We start from the raw sequence: 26,292 nt of genomic DNA, 5'->3' as shown, positions 1-26,292 counted from the left end.
CTGACCTGCACATCTTTGGACTGTGGGAGGAAACCGGAGCACCCGGAGGAAACCCACGCAGACACGGGGAGAACGTGCAAACTCCACACAGTGAGTCACCTGAGGCGGGAATTGAACCCGGGTCTCTGGCGCTGTGAGGCAACAGTGCTAACCGCTGTGCCACCGTGCCGCCCATGAACTGGCTCAAAGGTAGAAGACAGAGTGTGGTGGTGGAGGGTTGTTTTTCAGGCTGGAGGCCTGTGACCAGTGGAGTGCCACAAGGATCGGTGCTGGGTCGTCTACTTTTCATCATTTATATAAATGATTTGGATGCGAGAATAAGAGGGACAGTTATTAAATTTGCAGATCACACCCAAAATTGGAGGTGTAGTGGACAGCAAAGAAGGTTACCTCAGATTACAATGGGGTCTTGATCAGATGGGCCAATGGAGTGAGGAGTGGCAGATGGAGTTTAATTCAGATAAATGTGAGGTGCTGCATTTTGGGAAAGCAAATCTTAGCAAGACTTACACACTTAATGGTAAGGTGTTAGAGAGTGTTGCTGAACAAAGAGACCTTGGAGTGCAGGTTCTTAGCTCCTTGAAAGTGAGTCACAGGTAGATAGGATCGTAAAGAAGGTGTTTGGTCTGCTTTCCTTTATTGGTGAGAATATTGAGTACAGGAGTTAGGAGGGCATGTTGCGGCTGTACAGGACATTGGTTAGGCAACTGTTGGAATATTGCGGGCAATTCTGGTCTCCACACTATCGGAAAGATGTTGTGAAACTTGAAAGGGTTCAGAAAATATTTACAAGGATGTTGCCAGGGTTGGAGGATTTGAGCTATGGGGAGAGGCTGAAGAGGCTGGGGCTATTTTCTCTGGAGCGTCGGAGGCTGAGGGGTGACCTTGTAGAGGTTTGCAAAATGATGAGGGGCAGGTTAGGATAGACAAAATATTTTCCCTAGGGTGGAGGAGTCTAGAACTAGAGGGCATAGGTTTAGGGTGAGAGGGGAAAGATATAAAAGTGACCTGGTGATATATCTTCCATGAGCTCTGGCTCATTTCCAGATATTAGGTCCAGACTGTCCCCTCCATTATTGGGTTTTCTGTGCACTGGCTAAAAAGATTCTTCTGGGTGTAATTTATGAGTTCTGTTTCCTCTTAACCTTGCACACTAAATAATATTAATAATACTAACATTTTCAGAGTTAAAATCCCCTGCTGATACTGTCTTACTATTCTTACATTTCCCAGAAATTTGATATTTGATCCTCAAACTCTCCTGCAATGTTTCAGGGTGGCGGGTATAGTACACACCTAGCAGCATAGTTGTTCCTGTTGTAGTTTTTACTTCTACCCAAATGATTAATATTGTGAACACCCAATTCTCTTCCACCTTCCTCTCTATCTCCTCTGAATACCATACCACCAGGAATATTGAGCTGCCAAGCCTGCTATCTTTCAGCCAAGTTTCAGCCACAGTGATGATATCATACTCCCATGCTTCTATCTCTGCCCTCAGCTCACTTACTCCCCTGGCTCCTTGCATTTAAATAAATTCTATTTAGTCTTATTAAACTCACTTCTTTCTTATCTAGTCTATGCTTTCTCTGCCTTCTGAACTCACTTGCATTTTAACTTCTAATTCCTTTTCAGCTTCTCTCTTCTCTGAACTATTTGTCAGGATCTCATCCCTTGCCGATCTAAATCTGCCCAACATTAGCAGACATTCCATTCAGGACGTTGGTCCTGTTCCTGTTCAGATGTAAACTGTCCACTTTGTACAATTCCTACCTCCTCCAGAAATATTCCCAAAGCCTTAGGAATACAAATTTGAATTTTAGCAAATGGTATAAATGACTTTGATGAAGGGACGGTTGGTAAGGTTGCTAGGTTTGCTGTTGACATAACGATAAGTAGGAAAGCAAGTTATGAAGAAAATCATGAGGGGCATGCATAGGATAAATGGACAAAGTCTTTTCCCTGGGGTGGGGGAGTCCAGAACTAGTGGGCATAGGTTCAGAGTGAGAGGGGAAAGATATAAAAGAGACCGAAGGGGACACCTTTTCATGCAAAGGGTCATATGTGCATGGAATGAGCTGCCAGAGGAAGTAGTGGAGGCTGGTACAATTGCAACATTTAAAAGGCAACTGGATGGGTATATGAATGGGAAGGGTTTGGAGGGATATCGGCTAAGTGCTGGCAGGTGGGACTAGTTTGGGTTGGGATATCTGGTCAGCATGGACGGGTTGGACCGAAGGGTCTGATTCCTTGCTGTACATCTCTATGACTCTATATGTGGGATTAATTTCAGTCTCAAAGTTTTACAAAGGTCTGAACTTTTGCTGGTTTAATTCCAGCTCCTTTTCTATGAGTACCTACCCTGGTCCCCAACTGAAAGTAGCTAACCTGATTTTGAAATGTATTGTATTTACCAAAATAGTGTTCATCTTCAGTACCTCCTCAACTCTGCTCAATACCATCTTGATAGCTTGGATCAACTAATATTATCTTCCAGTAACAGAAGCAGCTGCATTAACTATGTTTTTACTTATTCCCAGCTCCTGAATCCACCCTCTGTCTTTTTCTATCTGCCTCTTCTGCCCGAATGAAATCTGAGTTTGACTGCAGCTGTATCCTTTGAATGTGGTTTCATGTTAGGATGCCCAGAAACCTGAAGTTTCAATGTCCATCTCTCTTTGCATTTCTGTTTCCATCATAGTTTTCCTTGGAAGCTAAAGATCCAATTTCTTTTACATTTAGTTGACATTTCTGTTTCAGCCCCCATTATGAGTTGTCTCAAGTAATACAAGCTTTGAAACTATGAGCCCCATCTCAGTTTTGTTTTATTTTTAATAGTCTCTCTGGTTGCCCAATTGCTGCAGCAGAAAAAATGACTAAATGCCAAGACAAGCAGAATGAGCTGGCAAAGGTTGGACAAAGTCCGGATCAAATATTCAGGTATGTTCTTATTTGATGCTACTGACCTACATTTTCTCACTGTAAACATTGCTACGAGAGACTATAATGTCCTATAATTAGTAAGACTGGTAGTTGGTTTGCTCGCTGTGCTGGTAGGTTTGTTTGCAGACATTTCATCACCATGCTAAGTAACATCATCAGTGAGCCTTTAGTGAAGCATTAGTGTTCTATCCCACTTGCTATTTATGTACTTTAATTTGTTGTGGTGTGTGATATCATTTCTGGTTCTGGTTCTGAAACGTTCGTAAATGGGGTCCAAATCGATATGTTTGTTAATAGAGTTCCAGTTTGAATGCCAGGCCTCTAGGAATTCCCATGCGTGTCTTTGTTTGGCCTGCCCCAGGAGGGATGCATTGTTCCAGTCGAACTGATGAACCTCTTCATATGCATGTATGGATACCAGTAATAGCTGGTCATGTCTTTTGGTAGCTAGTTGGTGCTCATGCATCCTGGTGGCTAGTTTCTGGCCCGTTTGTCCACTGTAATATTTATTGCAGTCCTTGCAGGTATTTATTTTAAACAAACCCACCAACTCAGCGAGCAAACCGACAACCTGATCCACAACCTGAGCTCCAAATCTTCTCCAAGATTTCAATTAGTAAGACGATTAGTTAATTTCAAGTTTCACTGCCTATCCAGTCCGCTAGCAAAGTGGATCATCAACCTGCATTTCACTATCAACTCATTGAAAGCAAGTAAACCTGAAGCAAAATAAATTATTACAAAATATGTAATATATCTCAAAATGATTCTTTTTCTTACTGTTTAATGCAGAATCTTTTGTAGTGTTTTGTTCAGAATAATGCAGCAGTACATTTTGATCCAGGTAAAATTTAGAAATTGCAGAGAAAGTGGAATCATGACATCATCTGAATAGGTAACTATCTGTATTATGAGTCAATTTCATAATGGGTGTGGAAAGTTATTTCTCAAACCTCAACTGTGGAGAAGTTGGGTACATTATGGAAGGATTACCTGCAGTTGGTACCATTGCATTTGGCTTTCCTCCAATTTAAAACCTTGGAAAATGAGGTAAATTTCCTCATGTAATTTCTACCTCACTAGCTGGATAATCCAGGAAAGAACTTTGAGGAGTGTGTATGAAATACAGAGGAAATAGGGATCTATCAGGAATACTGTCCATTTGATTTTCATCTGTTGTGCATCACAAGATAGGTATTACTGGGAAACAGATTGGAGGATAATTGGCACCATGCCATATTATTGCCTTCAATGTCACAGGTAAGTAGAAAGTGGATTGCACCTTTTGATTTCATGCAGGTGGATGACTTAAGGGAGGAGTGAGAGAGGTTGGAAAAGATATGGCAAAATAGTCAGAAGAAAGCTGAGAGAAGAAAAAGATTTTGGAGGAAAGGCATACATGCAATATAAGACAACTAATCCAAGAAAATCTGCTCTTGAAATTTTGAATTAGTTGATGTAAAGATACCACCAGCAGGAATAAATTCTGTACTAGGTACTGTTCTGGAGATCATCTTGATTCTGAAATGAGAAAATTATTACTATTCAGTTTAGGCTTGTCAGTATTGGAGCATTGTTCCAGAAAATTGGAGCTGCCTTCAGTCTTTCTGCCAACAAGGCTTCAGGACTCACCTACAAAGTGAGTGTACTGTTTAGCTGGCCTGGTCAGTGCCACTCTGTTGCTGTTATTGACAAGGGTACCTCTTACACCATGTTAATCACGCATACCCCAAATTTGGATCAGAAGGAAAGCAGACTAGTCACTGCTGTATCCTGCACCGAATTTTATCCTGAGCAATGCAATTAAAAAATATAGCCTTTACCAATCTACATTGAGGTTATCCTAAACTGTACATATTCTCAATAAGTGTGAAACTGAGGGAGAACAGATTCAAAGAACTTTACCCATATGATTCAGGATGTCACTGACCACAGCTATAAAGGGCTGGAAGAACCTTCGGAAGGAAGGGAGAAGGAATCTTGGGAGAAGAAATCGAGTAACATCATAACAGCTTTTCTGTCCATTGTGTAGGCCAATTTGTCTGGTGAAACAAATGGAGATTTCTCAGTTCAGTTATGGATCCACACAACCCATCAGCACATCCCATACCAACATATCAAAAGAGCTGGACAAATGTACTAAGGCTCCCTTTGATTATGCCAGTTTTGATGCACAAGTATTTGGAAAGCACACATTTACATCAAAATTTCCAGAACGGGAAGCTGTTCAATTTTGTGAATGTAAGTATTGAAAATCAAAATGATACAGCACTCAAATTATAAGTGAAAGAGCACAAATCATAGATAAGCAGTAGGGTTGAAATTAATTCTCCAAGACCTCCACTGTTACTCCAGCAAGAAGTGGGCAAATATCCCAGGAAACCATTGGGGCATCACAATAATGTTGTGCAAGATTTCGGAATGATATATAGTGGCAGGTTCTCCATTCCACCACTGTCTTCACAGGAACTAAATGAAGACCAGAGTATGGAATCCAAAATGAGACCTCTCTAACTGTTCAGCCAATGAGATCAGGGCCAAGCAAGTGTCCAGGTCATCCAAACAGTATTATAATTTTGTTGTTTAGTCCCATTGCTGAGAGTTAAATAATATTTTTATTTTATCAATGCCTAGGGGTACATGGGGTGCTCAATTGTTCCAAGATATCCTGAGATCTAGAGATCTTTTCCCACTGACTCATCAACCTGATGAGGGTAATGGTAGAGATAAAACAGAAGTCACAATTTAGAGAATCTTTGGACCATCATATTGCAACAGCAATAATGTAGTTTTGCATTGGACCATCAGTTTGAACAGTCAAATCCACGGAAGTTCCAAGCTTCTTTGGTTATCCACTTTATATACAGTTGGCACACAGAGATTTTAAAACAAACCTATTGCAGCAGCAAATCTACTGATACATAATGAATAATTTCACTACATTTATAATTGTCCACTGTGACATAATTATATGTTATTTTTAAATTGAATATTAAAATTTAGCCATTTACTTCAGTTTATCCAACATTTCTCTTCTTCCCAATCTCTTCCTTCTATTTTATTATCTTATTTAACTTCAGTTTGACTTTGAATTAACATAGCTTATTTTAAGTATTTTTGAAATTCTAAAATACTTTCATTAATCTGATTTTTTTTTCTAAATTGCCAAATCTACCTTAGTAGTGGGGCTGGTTAAAAAACAGAATTGAATTTCAGACCAATTACATTTTTAATTCACACACTCAAGGATTTTTAATTTAATCTGAATTCAAACAGCCACAGGAGGAGTTGAACCCACAGCTTGTGAATAGATTCCTGGCCATTACTCTATATAAGTGTACATAAAAGTCATCAAACTGAATCAAATTCATATAAAGAGTCATAGCCATAGAGTCATACAGCATGGAAACAGACCCTTCAGTCCAAGTAGTCCACGCTGACCACGTTTACAAGCTAACCCACCTGCCTGTGTTTGGTTCATTTCCCTCCAAACCTTTCCAATTCATATACTTATTCAAATGTCTTTTAAACATTGTAACTGTACCTGCATCCACCACTTTCTCTGGCTGTTCATTCCACACATTAACCGCTCTTTGTGTAAAACAAAGTTGCCCTTCATGTCCTTTTTAAATCTTTCTCCTCTCACTTTAAACATATGCCTGCTGGTTTTGAACTTTCCCACCTTAGGGAAAAAAAGCCTTTACTGTTCACCTTATCTGTGCTCCTCATGATTTTATAAACCACAATAAGGTCACTCCTCAACCTCCTATGCTCAAATATTCCAGCCTACCCAGCCTATGTTTATAATTCAAACTCTCCAAATGCAAGCAATATCCTGGTAAATCATTTCTGGACTTCTCCAGCATCTTATAGATCACCTTAAAATATCATCAAATAAATATAAGTTATCTCATTTAATGCATTTTTAATTACCAGCAATCTGACAATTCATCTTTAGTACTTGACAAGTTAAATGATGAATTTCGTTTTTGTTTGTCATAGTATGTTGTATTGAAATATTATATAAATTGGGATAACAAAGAGACTGTGGGAATAGTCTCATATCTTTAGCAAAAAAAAAATGAAGTTCCCATAATCTTAGTGGACCATAAGTCTGCTGTCTCAATAGAGAGAGAGAGAGACAACTGGTGATCATTTAACCTAAGGGTTACTATGCCTCAGGTGAGGGGAGAAGATGAGATGTAGAGTCCTTCCTAACTCAAGTCAGTTCCTCAGTTCATGGTATCAAATGCTGAATTCAATATCAATATTCCACTGCACCATTTGTTCAATCATCATTGGATTTTATTTTTCCTACAAATCGAATAGCATGCAACTTGTGTATTCCTCTTTACTATCCATTTGGCTTCTGTAGATTTTGTTTTATCTTTTATGTTAGTTAAATGAGAAAAATAATTTACAGATTAGGAAATAAGTTGAACTACAAATATAATTAGATTATTACACTAATATTAATGCATGTGTTTTCTGCACCTGTTGCCAGCTAAACACTTTTCAGGTCCAGTGACTTCCTCTAATCGAATATCCAGTGCCTCTGTACAAAATCCATGCCACTCCAGTATCTACACCTACAGTCATGATACTGAAGCAACTCATATAGCAGCTGCAGCTATCCTCAACCTATCCACACGTTGCAGAGAGATACCAGAGAACCTCTCCACAAAAGCACAAGATTTGTCAACTAAGGTGAGATAATATTTACAAAATGTTCATTTGCACTCAACTGGCGGTAAGGAGGAGATTCCTGTCAATCACAGTGAAGTTACTGATCACATAGCTCTTACATCCATGAATGAGCATGTGTAGAAAGAGGTGTTAGACACTGCATTAGAGAGCTGTATTTGAAATCCTATTCATAGATGTGAATAAAAGAGTGTACAGTACATTAGAGTTGTAGAACCTTACTCAGAGATAAGGAGTAAGCAGACTCAGGGACATTGTATGTACGGACACCCACAGCCCATGATACTCCAAGCTGGTATCTGAATGTGCAGTCAATAACATTGGCGTAAGATAAAGCACCAAGACTCTGACAAGCACAAAACTAAATAACTTTCTGAGGAAGAATTGAAAGTATAGCTATCACAATTATCTTCAGAGTGTCCAGTACTTTATTCAAATAAATGGAAATGCTGTTACTCAAATTCAAATATGTTGTTAGATTGCATGTTTTTAATCCAGTGAAAGCAAGCTATGTCAAAGTGCTAAGAGGTGACTCAGTGGTTAGCACTGCAGCCTCACATTGCCAGAGACCTGGGTTCACCCCGGATGACTGCCTATGTGTAGTTTACACATTCTCTGGTGTCTGTGTGGGTTCCCTTTGGGGGCTCCAGTTTCCTCCTGTAGTTCAAAGATGGGCAGATTTTGTGGATTGGCCATGCTAAATTGTCCATAGTATCTAGGGATGTGCAAGCTAGCTGGATTTGCCATGAGAAGTGCAAGATTAAAGGGTAGGGGTTTGGGTCTGGATGGGATGCTGTTTGGAGGGTCAGTGTGGACTAGATGGGCCGAAGGGCCTGGTTCCATACTCTAGGGATACTATGTACTACAAAAATGAGGAGACAGATTGCATTGTTCAGGTTAGCCACAATCCAAATGAGAATATATTTATAGAACATTTTTAATTCTCTATAAATGTATGGACAAGTGTTTGGTTCATTAATTGTGAATATTATTACTAGTGGTAGACAGAAGTGGTAGTTTCAACAATATCACCTCTCATGCTTAAGGGTAAGAAGATGAGGTGTGAGTGGTTGGGTGGATAGATGGTTAGTAGTCTGGTTGTATCTAGTTGGGGTTAGTCAGGTGATCATGGCTGGATGGGTTGGATCGATTCATTGGGTTGAGTTTTAGAAAGTAGAATCAAAAGCTAAAGAAAATAAGGAGGACAAAATTAGAGTTTGAGTGAAAACTAGCATGGAAGATAAAAAACAGACAGTAACAGTTTCTGCTAGATAATAGCAAGTTAGAAATCCACAAATGTAACAAATATTCTTTGAGATTGTAACAAGGAACATGGACAAAGGAGAACCAGTAAATGTAGACTCCAAGTTCTGGTTTCCTGTGCCATTGGAAGGCCTATGAAAGAAGTCAGATGTCTGGACACTGTGGATGTTCTGATTGTCGATTTAAGTGGGGAATTACCCAGGAATATGAACTTAGAGTGGGCAATTCTCCTGCTATCTCTGACTCTGACCTAAAGTTGAAGACTTTGGATGAATCTGCATTACTTACCTTAATAGTTACCCAGGACATGACCCAGTTTAAAACCTAATCTAATGTTAAACTAATGCCTCAACTGTCCTCAGTCTCCCACTCATGCTCCACAGTTTCTGGCTATTCCAAGCCATAACCACATGTGACTACATTCAGACCTCCCAAATATCCTTGTGACTTGACCTAACAACTCCCCAACTTCCCAAATACCCTGCAGACTTCCCAACTAACCACCAACCAGATCATATTACCCCTAAGCTGACTACCTATCTGAGTCGAAAAGTGTGGGGCTGGAAAAGCAGAGCAGGTCAGGCAGCATCCAAGGAGCAGGAGAATCACGATTCAGGCATAAGATCTTCATCAGGAATGACTACCTACCTCACCAGGCTCAACTCTCCTGAACAACCAATCACCCAAACTATGTATTGACCAGACCTGATTTGTCACTCCAGAATCCAACTATCTCCAACCTGTCCTTACCAGACCCAGATCAACCAAGCAACTACCCAATCCAACCTAATCACCCCAAACCCACAACCAGCCCACAAATTCAGCACTATTTCCCCACAACTCAACCCAATGAATCGATCCAACCCATCCAGCCATGATCACCGGACTAACCCCAACTAGATACAACCAGACTACTAACCATCTATCCACCCAACCACTCACACCTCATCTTCCTACCCTTAAGCATGAGAGGTGATATTGTTGAAACTAATGTGAATCCTTGAAGACTTGACAGAGTAGCTGCTCAAAGGATGTTTCCAAACATGTGGGAATCTAAATCTAGGAGGCGCTGTTTCAAAATAAGGAGTTTCACTTTTCGGGGGAAGATAAAGATGAATATCTTCTCTCAGAGAGTCTTTCGTGTTTGGAGTTTTTTCCCCAGAAAGCAGTGGAGGCTGGGTCAGTGTTTAACGCTGAGTTAAACAGGTTATTGATTAATAAGCAAGTTTAAGGTAACAAGGGTTAGGCAGGAAAGTGGAGTCAAGGCCACGATCAGATTACATGTAATTTTACTAAAAGGTAGAGCAGGCTGAAAGGACTGAATGGCCTATTGCTGCTTTTTAGTTTTGTTCTGATGTTCTTATTCAATCACTTTCAGGTTTGAATGCTTGAAGAAGAAAAACATAAAAAAATTATGGTTGGTTTTCTTTCCAAGTATGTGAGATGTATTTACAAACCTACTAACATCAAGATTATAAAACATAAGTAGATTATATGATTGCAACATGTCCTCAATCTGACCCCGTGAAGTTATCTTTTGGAAAATTGCCCTGTTAAATTTTAGCAGCAAAATTGTTTAATGTGCAAAATGCAAATGTATTTTTCTCCAGAGTTTGCAAAGAAACAATCATTTGTATTATGTACTTTAGTACAGTACAGCTTGTAACTGTGAACTTGATGTTTTCTGTCTCACTTGTGTGATAAGATTTTATATATAATATATAAACTACACTTTTTCAAGCAGCTACATTACTACTTATTGGAACTTGCCAGAACCTGCTGTAAAAATGGTTATTTTTAGGTATTTATTAAAGGATTAAAGGTCATCTACAATCTTTAAAATTTGTCAGAGCTGGTCATCAATTGGAGTTTCAGGATTATAGTTGAATTGAAGCAACAAGGAACGAATACATTACACTGGGAAATTATGCTTCATAAAATAATCTTCAAAGTAATGTAACCCCTTTAATACATTATAATAGATCACATATGTATTTCAAATAATAACAGTTGTAGGCCTTTTTAATGCAGAACACAGACATAGAAGTGGATGAAAATGGAACGCTTGACTTAAGCATGAACAAGAATAGGAACCGAGACAAAGTTGCCACTGTCATCTCTGCAGCAAGCACACCGGAATCTCCCCCCTCTTACCTAAACAGTATCTTGATAACTCCTCAGTACTACCAAGCATTGTGTGAGCAAGAAGGATGGGACACGCCTGTCAATTACACTAAAGCACAGATACGTAAGGAAGAGGAGAAAGAGGTAATACAGAAGGATTTCTTTTTGATCATTTATGTAAGCCATATGTAAATGAAGGTTGCAATTGTCAGCTACCGTTGTGTGGACGAAACTTGACATAATAACAGAACTTTGTTAGAGAAATCAAGTAATTTTGGGGATGGGGATGGTTCAGTCATCCGTTCCCAGCTCCCACCCACCCCCACCCCACCACCACCGCCCATGCTGCTAGTCAGGGTTCATCTCTGTAAATTACATCTCCAGCTCATTATTTTACATGTATTCATTTTTCCAATTTCACAGTGCCACTGGTCTCCACTGCAAGAGGTCAATTGCAGTGCATATGGGATCAAAACTTACAATAAAAATAACAGAGGTTAATGGCACTAACTGCTATTTAAGCACAACTCAGAGAAAAATGTTTAAGGAGTAAATCCAACGGTAATCCAAGATGGAGGACAGGAAAAAATTGTGGCTGTAAGAGTTGCTCCATTTTGAGGTATTTTTAGTGTTGGAGCAGATTTTCTGAAACTTTTGGTGCAGTAATTACTGTTTTATAAGTTACTACATTGTTTTGGAACTTCTGGAAAAAAGACGTCAAAACAGCAGCATTTTAAAAAAGGAGGAAGAAAGAGCAAGCAGGGATCATGTGGGAGATGAAACAAACGGGAGATGAAGTAAACCTGCACAACTGTGTGACTGAGCAGTGAACCTGCAAAGCTGACTGCCTCAGCTGCTTAGTTTCAAGGATCTCCGGACATCGGAGTTTGATCTAAGAAAAATAAACAGTGAAATTCCTTGGAGCTGACGTTGGAGAAACCTATGTGGGGGAGCTCACAACAAGGGAGCAGCTAGGTGGCTTTTTTAAAAGTGTAGCTTGCTTTTTTTGTGTAAGTCTACATTAGTGAGTAGAGTAGGGTATTTCTTGATTATGTGTTTTTTTGAGATCTGTCTCTTGATTAAACTTTAAAAATATAAAACATACGTACAGAGATATTCTCGAACAATATTTTTAGAGCAGTAAGATTGTGCTATTTTCTGGGTCTGTAGATTGTTAAGGTGCAAATACAGCCTTTAGTAGAGTGATGCACTCTTCCTGTTGGATATGGGAGATTAGGGAGAGTTTCTATGCTACTGATGATTATGTCTGCAGGAAGTGTATTTTGTTGTTAATCCTATCAGATCACATGGATCAGTAGGAGCAGCAGTTAAAGACAATGAGGAATTTACTGGCGCGAGGAGGTCTAATGGATGGCAGCTTCAGGAAGGGAGAAGAATTGCAGATCAAGTTGGATAGATGGGTTACCTCCTGGAAAGGTAGGATGAGTAGACAGGTAGTACAGGAGCCTCCTGTGGCTATCCACATCTCATACAGGTATACTGTTTTGGAAAATATAGGGAGTAATGGACTCAAAGAGGAATGTGGCACTGACATCCAGATTTCTAGTACCAACACTGGCTCTGATGTATTTAGGGGCATGCCAGGTTCCAAGATTGGAGAATCTCTGGTCAAAGACGCTGACACAGACACAGTGACAGCAGAATTGCTTCCCTGATGCCAGGATCAAGGATATCTCGAAGAGAGTACAGAATATTCTCAGAAGGGAGAGGGGCCAGCAGAAGGTTGTTACACGCAGTGGAACTAACAGCATATGAGGAGAAAATGACAAGTTTCTGAGGAGGGAACATAGGAAATTACACAAGAATTTAAAAAGGAAGTCCTTGAGAATAGTAATATTTGGTTTACTCATGGTGCTGTGAGTTAGTGAGAGTAGGAATAGGAGGATAGAGCAGCTGAATGCATGGCTGAGGAGCTGGTGCAAGGGAAAAGGATTCACATTTTTGGATCAGTGGAATGTCTTCTGGGGTAGAAGTGACCCGTATAAGAATGACGGATTGCTCCTGAATTGGAAAGGGACTAATATACTTACAGGGAGATTTGCTACAACTGCTCGGGAGAATTTAAACTACTCATGGGGGACAGGGATGGGACTTAGGGAGATACTGAGAAAAGAGATCAGTCTGAGACTGGTGCAGTTGGGAAAAGGAGTAAGTCTAGCAGTCAAGGCAGGTAGGAACAAAGCAGAGAACGATGTAGGACTGATAAATTAAACTGCATTTATTTCAATGCAAGAGACTAATGTGTAAGACAGATGAACTCAGGGCATGATTGGGAACATGGGACTGGGACATCATACTGAGTACAGAAACATGCCTTGGGGATAGACAGGACTAGCAGCTTAGTGTTCCAGGGTATAGCTGCGATAGAAGGAAAGAAATGGGGGGCAAGAGAGGAGGGGAAATCACATTTTTGATTAGGAATAACATTAAGGCTGTACTTTGGGAGATATTTGGAATTAAGAAAGGGATGATCACCTTATTGGGATTGTACCATAGAACCCCTCCAACAGTCAGCAAGAAATTGAGAAACAAATTTGTAAGGAGGTCTCAGTTATCTGTAAGAATAATAGGGTTGTAATAATGAGGGATTTTAATTTTCCAAACATAGACTGGGACTGCCATATTGTTAAGGGCTTGGATGGAGAGGAATTTGTTAAGTGTGTACAAGAACATTTTATGATTTAGTTTGTGGATGTACCTACTAGAGAAGGTGCAAAACTTGATCTTCTCTTGGGAAATAAAACTGGGCAGGTGACTGAGGTGTCAGTGGGGCAGTGCTTTGGGGCCAGTTATCATAATGCTGTTAGTTTTAAAGTAGTGATGGAAAGGATAGACTGGATCTAAAAGTTAAAGTTCTAAATTGGAGGAAGCTAATTTTGACAGTATTAAGCAAGAGCTTTCTAAAGTTGATTGGGGTGGATATTCGCAGGCAAAGTGATGGCTGGAAGGTGAGAATCCTCCAAAAATGAGAAACGAGAGTCCAGAGACAGTCTGTTCCAATTAGGGTGAAAAGTGAGGCTGGTTGATGTAGGGAATGCTGGATGACTAGAGGAATTATGGTTTTGGTCAAGAAAAAGAAGGAAGCATATGTCAGGTATAGACAGCAGAGATCAAGTGAATCCTTAGAAGAATATAAAGATAGTAGAAGTATACTTAGTGGGAAATGAGGAGGACAAAAAGGAGCCATGAGATAGCTTTGGCAAATAGAGTTACGGTGAATCCAAAGGGATTCAACAAATACATTAAGGACAAAAGGGTAACTAGGGAGAGTGTAGGGCTCGTTAAAGATCATCAAGGCTGCCTTCGTGTATAACTGCAGGATATGGGGGAAATACTAAACAAGTATTTTGTATCGTGATTACTGTAAAAAAAGGTATGAAAGATAGAGAATTTGGGTAAATAAATAGCGACATCTTGAAAAATGTCCATATTACAGAGGAGGAGGTGCTGGATGTCTTGAAATGCATACAGGTGGATAAGGCCCCAGCACCTATCAGAACTTTGTGAGAAGCTAGGGAACTGATTGTTGAGCCATTTGCCAAGATATTTCTATCAACAATAGTCATAGGTGATGTTCTGCAATACTGAAAGGTGGCTAACGTGGTGCCATTATTTAAGAAAGACGGTAAGGAAATGCCAGGGAATTATAGAGGAGAAAGTGAGGACTGCAGATGCTGGAGATCAGAACTGAAAATGTGTTGCTGGAAAAGCGCAGCAGGTCAGGCAGCATCCAAGGAACAGGAGAATTGACGTTTCAGGCATAAGCCCTTCTTCAGGAACGTCGATTCTCCTATTCCTTGGATGCTGCCTGACATGCTGCGCTTTTCCAGCAATACATTTTCAGCCAGGGAATTATATACCTGTGAGCCTGACATCAGTGATGGGCAAGTAGTTGGAAGGAATCCTGAGGGACAGGAATTACATGTATTTGAAATGGCAAGGACTGATTTGGGATAGTCAACAAGGCTTTGTGCAGGGGAAATCATGGTAGATTCCTGAAGAAGGGCCTGTGCCCGAAACGTCGAATCTCCTGTTCCCTGAATGCTGCCTGACCTGCTGTGCTGTTCCAGCAATAAAGTTTCAACTTTGATCTCCAGCATCTGCAGACCTCACTTTCTCCTCGCAGGGGAAATCATGGCTCACTAACTTAATTAATTTTTCTGAGAGAGTATCAAAAAGGATTGATGAAGGCAGAGTGGTGGACATAATCTTTATGGACTTCAGTAAGGCGTTTGACAAGGTTCGGCATGGTAGACTGGTTGGCAAGATTAGATCACATGGAATACAGGGAGAACTAGACATTTGGATACAGAACTGGCTCAAAGGAAGAATGATGTTGAGGACCCGGTGTTGGACTGGGGCGGACAAAGTTAAAAATCACACACCAGGTTATATTCCAACATATTTATTTAGAATAACTATCTGATGAAGGCGCAGCGCTCCAAAAGCTAGTGCTTCCAAATAAACCTGTTGGACTATAACCTGGTGCTGTGTTATTTTTAACTTCGAAGGTAAGAGACAAAGTGGTGGAGGGTTGTTTTTCTGTCTGGAGGCCTGTGACCAGTGGTGTGCCACAAGGGTTAGTGCTGGGTCCACTGCTTTTCATCGTTTATATAAATGATTTGGATGTGAACGTAGGAGATATGATTAGTAAGATGACACCAAAATTGGAGGTGTAGTGGACAGCGAAGAAGGTTACCAAGAATACAACGAGATCTTGATCAGATGGGCCAATGGGCCGAGGAGTGGCAGATTGAGTTTAATTTAGATAAATGTGAGGTGCTGAAGTTTGGAAAGGCAAGTTAGGGCAGACTTACACAATTGTTGGTAAGGTCCTGGAGAGTGTTGCTGAACAAAGAGACCTTGAAGTGCAGTTTCAAAGTTCCTTGAAAGTGGAGTTGCAGATAGACAGGATAGTGAAGAAGGTGTTTGATATCCTTTCCTTTATTGGACAGAGCACTGAATATAGGAGTTGGGAGGTCATGTTGAGGCTGTACAGGGTATTAGTTAGATCACTTTTGGAATATTGCATTCAATTCTAGTTTCCCTGCAACAGGAAAGATGTTGTGAAACTTGAAAGTGTTCAGAAAAAATTTACAAGGATGTTGCCAGGCTGGAGGATTTTGAGCAATAAAGGCTGAACAGGCTGGGACTGTTTTCCCTGGAGTGTCGGAGGCTGATGGGTAACCTTAAGTTAATTTATAAAATCATGAGGGGCACAGATAGGGTGAAATAGCCAAGATCTTTTCCCAAGGGTGGGGGAGTCCAAAACTAGAGAGCACAGGTTTAAGGTGAGAGTGGAAAGATTTAAAAGGGAGCTAAGAGGTAACTTTTTTTCACACAGAACATGGTGCACGTATGGAATGAACTATCAGAGGAAGTGGTGGAGGCTGGGACAATTACAACATTTAAAAGGCACCTGGAAGGGTCCATGAATAGGAAATGTTTAAAAGGATATGGGCCAAATGCTAGCAAATGGGAGTAAATTAATTCAGATATCTGTTTGGCATGGATGAGTTGGATCGAAGGTTATTTTCCATGCTGTACAGCTTTATGACTCTACAACTGCAAAAGATATGAAGAAAAAACAAAAGTTGCTACCTGAGTTGCAGTACTCCTCCATAATAGATGGGAAACACCATCTCATTGTCTCATTCCTTTTTTCAAGGTATTGTGCACACGCAGTTATTGTACATATAGCTTCGGACTAAGCTCATCTCAGAAATTTGGACCTGTCCATTTCAACTTTAGTAATCTATTTTAATAGCCTGATAAATCATTTTTTAGGCACTTGAAATAAACTCTTTTAAATCTGGGGTCATATTTCTCCCGATTTTTAATTACAATAAAAAAAATCACAGAAACATGCCTTTCAGCCCACCAAGCCTGTGTCAATTCCTGTTCTTTATTTAGACCCATTACTTAATGCTCCTGTGTGGTATCTATTCCTGCTTGCCTCACATTCATGTGTCTGTCAAGATATGCCTTAAACGTTGCTAATGTGCCTGCTTCCACAACCTCCACTGGCATGTGTTCTTCTGTGTGGAAAGCTTTCATGCACTTCTCCCCTAAACTTTTCCTCTCTCACCTTGAACCTGTGCCTCTTATAGTTGACCTTTGCACTCTGGGAAAAAGCCTCTGACTATCCACCCTATCTATGCCTCTCATAATTTTGTAGACCCCTATCAGGTCACCCCTTTGCCTTTATCTTTCCAGTGAAAACAATCTAAGTTTATCCAACATCTCCTCACAACTAAAACCTCCAGACTAGGTAACATACTGGTAAACCCCTCTCTGCACACTTTCCAAAGGATCCACATCCTTCTGATAGTGGGACAACTTGAACTCATGCAGTATTCCAACTGTGGCCGAACTAAAGTTTTGTACAGCTATGACATAATCACCAACTTTTATAGTCAATGCCTAGCCGATGAAGGCAAGCATGCTCTATGCCTTCTTGACCACCTTATCCACCTGTGTTTCCACTTTCAGGGGTCTGTGGACCTGTATGCCCAGATCCCTCTGTATGTCAACGTTCCTAAGGGTTCTGCCATTTACTGCATAACTTGTGCCTGAATTTGATCTTACAAAATGCATCACCTCATATTTGTCCAGATTAAACTCCATCTGCCATTTCTCTGCCTAAATCTGCAATCTATCAATATCCTGCTGTACCCTTTGACAAGCCTCCTAACTATCTGCAACTCTGCCAAACTTACTAATCAGACCCACCTACATTTTCCTCCAGATCATTTATATATATTACAAGCAAGAAAGGTCCCAGCACTTTGATCCCTGCAGAACATCACGAGTTATTTATCTCCTTTATGAAAAGCACCCTTCCACACTGCCCTCTGTCTTCTATGACCAAGCCAGTTTTGTATCCATCCAACCATCGCATCCTGGATCTGTACCATGAAGCACCTTATCAAGTGCCTCGCTAAAGTCCATTTTGACAATATCCACTGCTTTCCCTCATCAATTGTTCTTGTCACCTCCTCAAAAAATGCAAACAAGTTGGTGAGACACGACCTTCCCCTCACAACAAGTCCATTTGCTTCCAAACATGAATAAATACTGTCCCTCAGAATCTTCTGCAACAGCTTCCCCACCACTGACGGGAGACTCACCGGCCTGTAATTACCTGAAAAAAACGATGTTTCAAGATATTTCAAGAACAGTTTGTTTTTCTTTCTGCCATTCCTCTGTTTGTACTGAGTTAACCCATTTTTCATTTTCCTTATTTTGATTCTACACCTAACTTGATATTGAATTAAGTAATTTATATTCCCTGTCCATTAATGATTGGTCAACCTAATTGATTAAGGATATGCTTGTTGGTTACCCTGTTCACACAGATCAGACCTCCCCTGTAGAGGGCACTAGTTCATTTTGTAGTTCATTATGGCAACTTACTGTGCAAACACTAGTGGAGATTAAATGTGCCAGGAAAAGTTGAATGAAAAATATATATTTTCTGGTTACAGTAAATCCTGGCCAATGTGTTTCTATGATATTACAATATTTTTTCATAGAATCCCTACATTGTTGAAACAGGCCATTTGGCCCAACAAGTTCACACCGTTCCTCGAAGATTAACCCATGCAGACCCATTCCCCTACCCCATCACTCCACATGAACCCCTGACTAATGCACCTAATCTACACATTCCTGAAACTATGGGGCAATTTAGCATGACCAATTCACCTACCTGCATATCTTTGGATTGTGGGAGGAAACCAGAGCACCCAGAGGAAACCCATGAAGACACGGGAAGAATGCGTAAACCTCACACAGGTAGTCGCCCTAGGTTGGAATCAAACTTGGGTCCCTGGCATTGTGAGGCAGCAGTACTATCCACTAAGGTGTGTCACTTCTGGAACATTAGTGGCAAATTACTTCTTTCAAATATATTAAGGAGTACTTACTAAAGCTTTTGTAAATTTATATTTTTTCAACTTTTCATTTTCTCAAGTTTTTTAAAAATGATTTAAGCATTTGTTCATGACAGAATTTACATTTGGAAATATACTAATGTGTTTGAGCAGAAACTCAATAAAAAAAACACTTTAAATGTTGGAAAACAATTTGCACTGGAAATTCGACTATATATGTATTTTGTATTGTTTGATTTGTTGTGATTGCAGAAAGAAGACATTGGCCCAGAAGAAGGTATGGAAGAAAGGAGGTACCCTGGTGAGGTGACTGTCACAAGTTCACAGTCCAAAGCTCTGAGCAAAGATTCAAAGAAAGAGCTCATAACGTGAGTCATGACCTACCTGTGTACAAAGACATGTAGCTATTATTTTAAAAGAATGAACATTACAGGTACAAAAAAAGCAATGGGGGTGGATTGACTTTGGGAAGGGTGATATATAAGGAGTCAAAGCAAATTCAAAGTTTTTTTTGCATTAATATCAAAGTAATGGGGTGGCGCAGTGGTTAGCACTACTGCCTTACCGTGCTAGGAATCTGGGTTTGATTCCACCCTGGGTAACTGTCTGTGTGGAGTCCCAGTGTCCCAAATTTCCATTTAGAATCATAGAATCCCCACAGTGTGGAAGCAGACCATTCAACCCATCAAGACCACACTGACCGTCCGAAGAGCATTCCACCTATACCAACCCCATCCCTATAATCCTGCATTTCCCATGGCTAATCCACCAACCTACATATCCCTGAACACAGTGGGCAATTTAGCATAACTAATCCATTTTAGCTGCATATCTTTGGACTGTGGGAGGAAACCCTTGCAGACACAAGGAGAATATGCAAACTCCACAAAGACAGTCACCTGAAAATGGAATTGAACCCAAGTGCCTGGCACTGTGAAGCAGCGATACTAACCACTGAACCACCATGCTGCTCCTTACTGTTTCCAGTACAGACTGTAATCATGAAATAAACAATAAATAATAGTACATCTTTTAGATTCACAAGTGCTTTTTCTCTAATATTGCTCATTAGATAGGGTCTAGACATAGTACAGAGAAAGGTGGATAGGTAGCAGTGAACAATCTCAAATAACTATTACCTGGTGCCAAATACTGGTAGAGGAAGCAGATATCACAAGATGCCAGCAGTGGCTAACAGGGCAAATACTGCAGCAGTATGTCAACTCACATATTGCAAACCAAGAATGTTTCAAGATAACTATAGATTATTTTGAGGTGTATGTTAGGGACATATTCTATCACTATGCCAATTACTTTATCATTTCCATTTGGCTATACTTCCACATTTATCATAACCCACAGATTACATTGTTATAATGCTTAAACCTTCAATTTCTCTCAGTATTTAAATGTTCACATCTTCTCCATGTCCTTTGATGGAGTGAGACAAGTTTTATTTCTTTCAGTTCTTCATTTAATTAAAGAAGCTCAATTGACAGAGATTCCCTTTTCACTTTGATCATAAAATCATAAATGATTCCGGAGCATAAGGAGACCACTGTCATGCTCCTCTTGCTTTCTGCAAAAACAAAAGATTCTGCATTATCCATTTATCTATTACTGCTTCAGTCGCAATCTCACCTGGAACTCCATGATTCAACTAATATCGTTATTTTCACAAAAAGTGTAAAATGCTTATTTTTGTTTCAAAATCTCTTAATGATGCCCAGTTGCTTTTCTGTGCTCAAACCATGGATTGGCAGAATGTTTGAAGGAGTAAATTCAAAATTTGAAAAGTATCACACATGAAATCATACTAAACTAGTATTATTCCCTAAACAAATACGCAAAATGTGTTTGTAAAATTTTCCCATGTAACCCTACAGCAGGACTCTTTCATAAATTGTGGTGAAATTATGTAAAATGCTTTGCTTATACAAGGATAAGTCCCAACCATCATGTATTTTAAATACAGAAAATTTGACTTGCATTCAGTTCAAATGCTGATTTACACTTATCAACCCATCAGCACAGCGCAACAGGTTTCAAGGCTGGAACATCTACAAGGAAGTCATTTGTTGCTTGGTGTCATTTTTCAGATAAAACCATAAGACGTAGGACCAGGAGTAGACCATTCAGCCCACAGTTTGTTCCACTATTCAATGAAATCATGGCTGATCTGATAATCCTCACTTCTTTTTCCTAATAATTCTTGATTCCCTTACTGATTAAACTCTGTCCATCTCAACTCTAATTATTCATAATGACCCAGCCTCAAATGCTCTCTGTGGTAAAGGATTCTACTATCCACTGAGAGAAGATGTTTTCATCTCATCTTTTATGGAAAACCCTTTATTCCGAGATTATGTCACCTGGTCCTTGATTCTCTCACAAGGGAAAACAACCTCTCCACACCTCCCTCCAAGTCCCCAAAGAATCCTGCATGTTTCAATAAGGTCACCATTTATTCTTCTAAACTCCAATGAGCACAAGTTCAACTTATTCAATCTCTCTTTATTAAGAAAACCTATTCTTTATTAGGATCAACTTCTCTGGACTGCCAGCAATACTAATGTAATTTTACTTAGGTAAGGGGACCAAAGCTGTTCACGGTATTTCAGCTATGATCTGAGTACAGTAATGCTTTATACAGTTTTAGCTCCACTTCCCAGTTTTATACTCTTTTCACTTTGAAATATAGCCAACATTACATGTGTTTGGTATTAGCTGCTGAACTTGAATACTAGCTTTGAATGATTTATGATGAGATCCCCCAAATTTCTCTGTGGTGTAGCTTACTGCAATCTTTCTTCACTTAAATAATATTCAGCTCCTCCATTCTTCCTGTCAAAATGCATAACTACACATTTTCCCACATGATTTTACATCTGCCAAGTTTTTACCCACTTGCTTAACCTGTCTATATTCCTCAGTGGATTCTTTGTGCCATCATCGCCACTTGGTTCCCACCTACTTTTGTGTCATCCAGAAACTTGGCACTCACTTCCCTCATCCAAGTCAATAATATATATTGGAAATAATTGTGGCCCTGGCAATGATCCCTGTGGCACTCAACTAGTTCCAGGTTACCATCCAGACTCCCTTTGTTCGAACTTCCATTCTTTTCTTAGTTTGCCCATCCTCAATGAGTTATTGACCCAAGGACCTATCTGCACAGTCAGGTTGGCATAAGTAATCCCATGGTACTGTTTGAAGAAAAACAAGGGAAATCCTGGTCAATGCTAAACTCGCCACCAAAATTGTCATAGGATGAATGGATTGAGTATTATCTCACTCCAGTTTGTCGACCTTACTCTTTGGAAATTAACTGCTGTATTTCCCTACAACAGTGATTTCATTTTGAGCGCACTCCTTGGGCTGCAAATCATTTTACAACGTACTGAGACCATGGAAAGTGCCCTGATGAATAGACGTCTTTATTTATCTATTTATTTTGAAATGAGTACTTTCTAATTTCCGAAAGTAATTATTGTGAAGAAACCGCTGGAAACTATTGTTCGAATCTTGAGCTTCTTGTATATGTAGGAACCCTCCTGATTTACAGATTTGCTTTCCCCCTTTCTACAGGTGTAAAATAATCACTAATGGATAGCAAAAACTCTGTGTGATAAGTGGTTACAAATGATTTCCTTTAGACTGTTAACAAAATATCAATTATTCAGACTTTAGAGTTACCATTAAATGCAAAGCCAAAATATTAAATCATAGTACAAATTCTTAGTAGTGAAATTGTATCTTAATCACCTTCCTGGAATATTTAGGCATGGATATTTTTGATTGAAATAATTTCAGTAAATCTTCTGTATCTGTGAAATCACAAATCACAAATTCACCAATACGTACCAAAAAATAAGTAACAACAGAAATTAACATGCACAGGCAAAAATCATGTATCTGTGATATTTTTAATCATTTTAACCTATTTTAACTTACAAATTTCATCATTTGCAGGGTTCTCGGGAACAGACCCCTCACACATATGGAGTAATGATTGTATATTCTTAAACGCCTGGAGATATTTTGTCTTATGCTGTCAATTTGATCATTTTTTCTTTGTAATGTTGTTTCCTAGTTGCCCAACCCCAGGATGTGACGGTAGTGGCCACGTAACTGGAAATTATGCATCCCACCGCAGGTATGTGAAAGCATCCCAGCATCCCAAAGAAACATTAATTTCTTGAAACATAAATCATGAATACTTTAGTAGTGTTTATTGCAATGGGCTGCTACATTAGCCTGCTTACTTTTTCATTTTTGAGTGAGATTCAATAAGCTCACTCTGCCATCACCAGAATGTCTTTTGTCTTTTCTCATGCAATCCTTTGCTCTTCATCCGGTGCTCGCCTCATGGAGTCATGTGGCAGGAGGGGTGGAAATGCTCACTCGCTGCTGCAGCCTTCATGCTGCTGGCTCCATTTTTAAAACGCTTCAAGGTAGAAAGTCACACTGTGCTCCTGCACTATTATCCTAAAGGAAATAACCCAGAAAGGCAAGTTAGCTCCACGGTTCATCTGCAGAGGGTTGGAAGTGCTGATGGATGAGATGGTAGAAAGGATGGCAGTGCCTATTCTTGCTGACTGGTAAAACAGGCCCTGCCACCAAACTCAGTGCACCTGGAGAAAGCCAGTTGTCCATGGCAGTGCTGTTTTTCCAGAAAGAAGGTCACTGATTTTCTGCACTCCTCCTGCGATAAGTGACACCATCTTCTCTCTACTACCTCACATCACAGGGTCACCAGGCATTCTGCCACTGCATGCGCACCTCACCAAAGCTCATGGGCTACAACCTCTTACTATTCAATTATTCAACTATTCAACTATTATGTGTATTAAATAGCTTTCACCCACCTAGTCTTCCCAAAAACACTAACTCTTCCTGCCCTCTGTACTTCCTACTCACTGGGGACTTTACCACCTGACCAACTTCTGTATCATCAATAGTAATTTTCGCATAGCTTTCCAAGCACAAGCATGACCCTAACCTTGCCATAGCTGGTTATTTTAACACAACATCCTGCCCACATGTCTGTCCTTGGTATGCTGCAATGCTCCTGTGAATCACAGTCCAAACTGGAGGAACAACATCTCATCACCAGGCGAGGCACCTTACAACCTTCTGAACTTAATCTTGAGTTCAATAGCTTCAAATTGTAAACCCACTCCGGTATAGTGGCTAGGGTGGCATGGTAGCTGAGTGGTGAGCACTGCTGCCTCACAGCTCCAGGGACCCGTGTTTGATTCTAGCCTCAGGCGACTGTCTGTATAGAGTTTGCACATTCTCCCCATGTCTGCGTGGGTTTGCTCCGGGTTCCTCCCACAGTCCAAAGATGTGCAGGTTAGGTGAATTTAAGTTTGGTGCATTGGTCAGTGGAAATGTAGAGTAAGAGGATAGATGAACGGGTCTGGGTGAGTTACTCTTCAGAGGATTGAAGTGGACTTGTTGGGTCTTATGGCCTGTTTCCACACTGTAGGGATTCTAAATAAAAAATTCCTTCCCTTTCTTTTAGTTTTACTTGTTACATTCTGTGTCAGGAGAAAGTGAGGTCTGCAGATGCTGGAGATCAAAGTTGAAACTTTATTGCTGGAACAGCACAGCAGGTCAGGCAGCATCCAGGGAACAGGAGATTCGACGTTTCGGGCACAGGCCCTTCTTCATTCTGTGTCACCATGTCCTCTTTCCCCTCCACCCATTCCGGAGGGATTACCCGTTCTTTCCAATCTGGCAGTTAGACACTCCATTTTTCTGTCATCTCACATTCTGATCACTTAACCTGAACTATCAACATTCTTCCTCTAGCACTCCACTTCCCCACTCCCCCAACTATTGCATAAATGCTGCCCCCTCCACACTACTTCAGCTCTGATGAACAGTCTAGGTTCAGTAAATTAGCTTTCTTTCTTTCCATGGATGCTGCCTTGCCCACTCTGATCTCCAGCATTTGTTGCTTCCAGTACAGATTCCAGCATCTGCAGTAATTAGTTTTCCCATCAACTTGTTTCATATTGGATTCTTCCTTTTTCATCTCATTTTTGGAAATATTGTCTCACAACTGGAATGAGAGAATTAAAGCCAGCTTATGACAGGGAGAGGGTGGGCATTTGGTTCCTCACCCCATATAAGGAAATTATGTTGCAATTTACCAGAGAAAAGCACGACCACTCGTGAAGGAAGATCAAGACTTCAAGGCCAAGTAACCCAGTAAAGCTCATTGTGCTGTGCTGTCCTACTTTCCCATTATCACCAATGTTAAGCCATTCTGAAATTGTATCACTCTTACTCAACTAATGTTGTCTCTTCACTTATGTAGCCATTAAAGCACTCAGCCTCTAAGAGGTCAGCTGTGGAAATCCTCAACTCTGCTCATCTCAACTTCCCTCAACTCTGAGGAAGAAGCCTGTGAATCCTAAGAGGATGCACAAGCAAGGCTTTCATGTGCATCTTCCACCAGTTCCCTGACTTTCACTTCAGTGGATACACTATCTAAATTAGACTTAGTGAGCACATCACTAACACAACTCTGCAGTTAGTCAAGGAAGAAATGCTCCAGGTTTCTGACACTTAGAGCATTGCTGGAAACCATGTACATGCTCTGCCCCAGGCAGAAGATGATTCCATGGACTCAACCACTCATCAAAATGCACAGATTGGCAGAGGAACACCAGACATGTTTGTGACAGGCAGTCAGCAAACTAGACACAAGGATAGAGGAGTCCACCAGTGTTATCAGTTCTGCACTAGCTCCAGCGTGCTTCTGTCTGGTTGCCTCCATGGATAGCTTGGTGACAGCCACGGAGATCCAGGTCCAACTCTGTGTCAATCAGCTGTGTCTACAGACTTGCACATTATTACTGTAGCTATAAGTGATCAGCATTACTGATCAGGTGAATGTTAGACAATGGAGCCTGACCTTATTGCAGGAGTCCATTCAACACAAGGAAATGGTGTGGTGCCAGAAAGCACCCATTGCGAAGAGGAGCCATACACCGGACCAAGCTGAGGAGAGTGAGCCTGCAACTAGGCAGGATACTTTCGGCAAACCTGTGCTCTCTTGGCCCAAATAACCCTGGAAATGAAGGGCTCAGTCTTCCCACGAGGAGGTTGAACAGTTTATCCACTTTACTAACACCTTCCACCCTGACCTCAAATTTACCTGGACCGTCTCAGACTCCTCCCTCCCCTTCCTAGACCTCTCCATTTCTATCTCAGGCAACTGACTCAACACAGACATTTACTACAAACTGACCGACTCCCACAGCTACCTAGATTACACCTCCTCCCACCCTGCCCCCTGTAAAAACGCCATCCCATATTCCCAATTCCT

At 40.5% G+C, this 26,292-nt stretch overlaps 1 protein-coding gene across 5 annotated transcripts in view; it reads left to right on the top strand.

Moving 5' to 3' along the window:
* st18 (ST18 C2H2C-type zinc finger transcription factor) overlaps positions 1-26,292 on the top strand; it is a 417,712-nt gene that overhangs the window by 330,545 nt on the left and 60,875 nt on the right. For all 5 annotated transcript variants that reach the window (XM_043688314.1, XM_043688317.1, XM_043688315.1 and 2 more), the window contains 6 exons: positions 2,839-2,940; positions 4,976-5,184; positions 7,448-7,650; positions 10,942-11,178; positions 19,203-19,318; positions 23,044-23,106. In XM_043688314.1, the coding sequence (XP_043544249.1) occupies positions 2,839-2,940; positions 4,976-5,184; positions 7,448-7,650; positions 10,942-11,178; positions 19,203-19,318; positions 23,044-23,106 (930 nt within the window). The remainder of the gene's footprint in view (positions 1-2,838; positions 2,941-4,975; positions 5,185-7,447; positions 7,651-10,941; positions 11,179-19,202; positions 19,319-23,043; positions 23,107-26,292) is intronic.

This window comes from Chiloscyllium plagiosum, chromosome 4 (genome assembly GCF_004010195.1).
Source record: "Chiloscyllium plagiosum isolate BGI_BamShark_2017 chromosome 4, ASM401019v2, whole genome shotgun sequence".
Classification (NCBI taxonomy): Eukaryota; Metazoa; Chordata; class Chondrichthyes; order Orectolobiformes; family Hemiscylliidae; genus Chiloscyllium; species Chiloscyllium plagiosum.
Note: the sequence above shows the minus strand (reverse complement) of the source record. Positions and strands in the feature narration are given on the sequence as shown.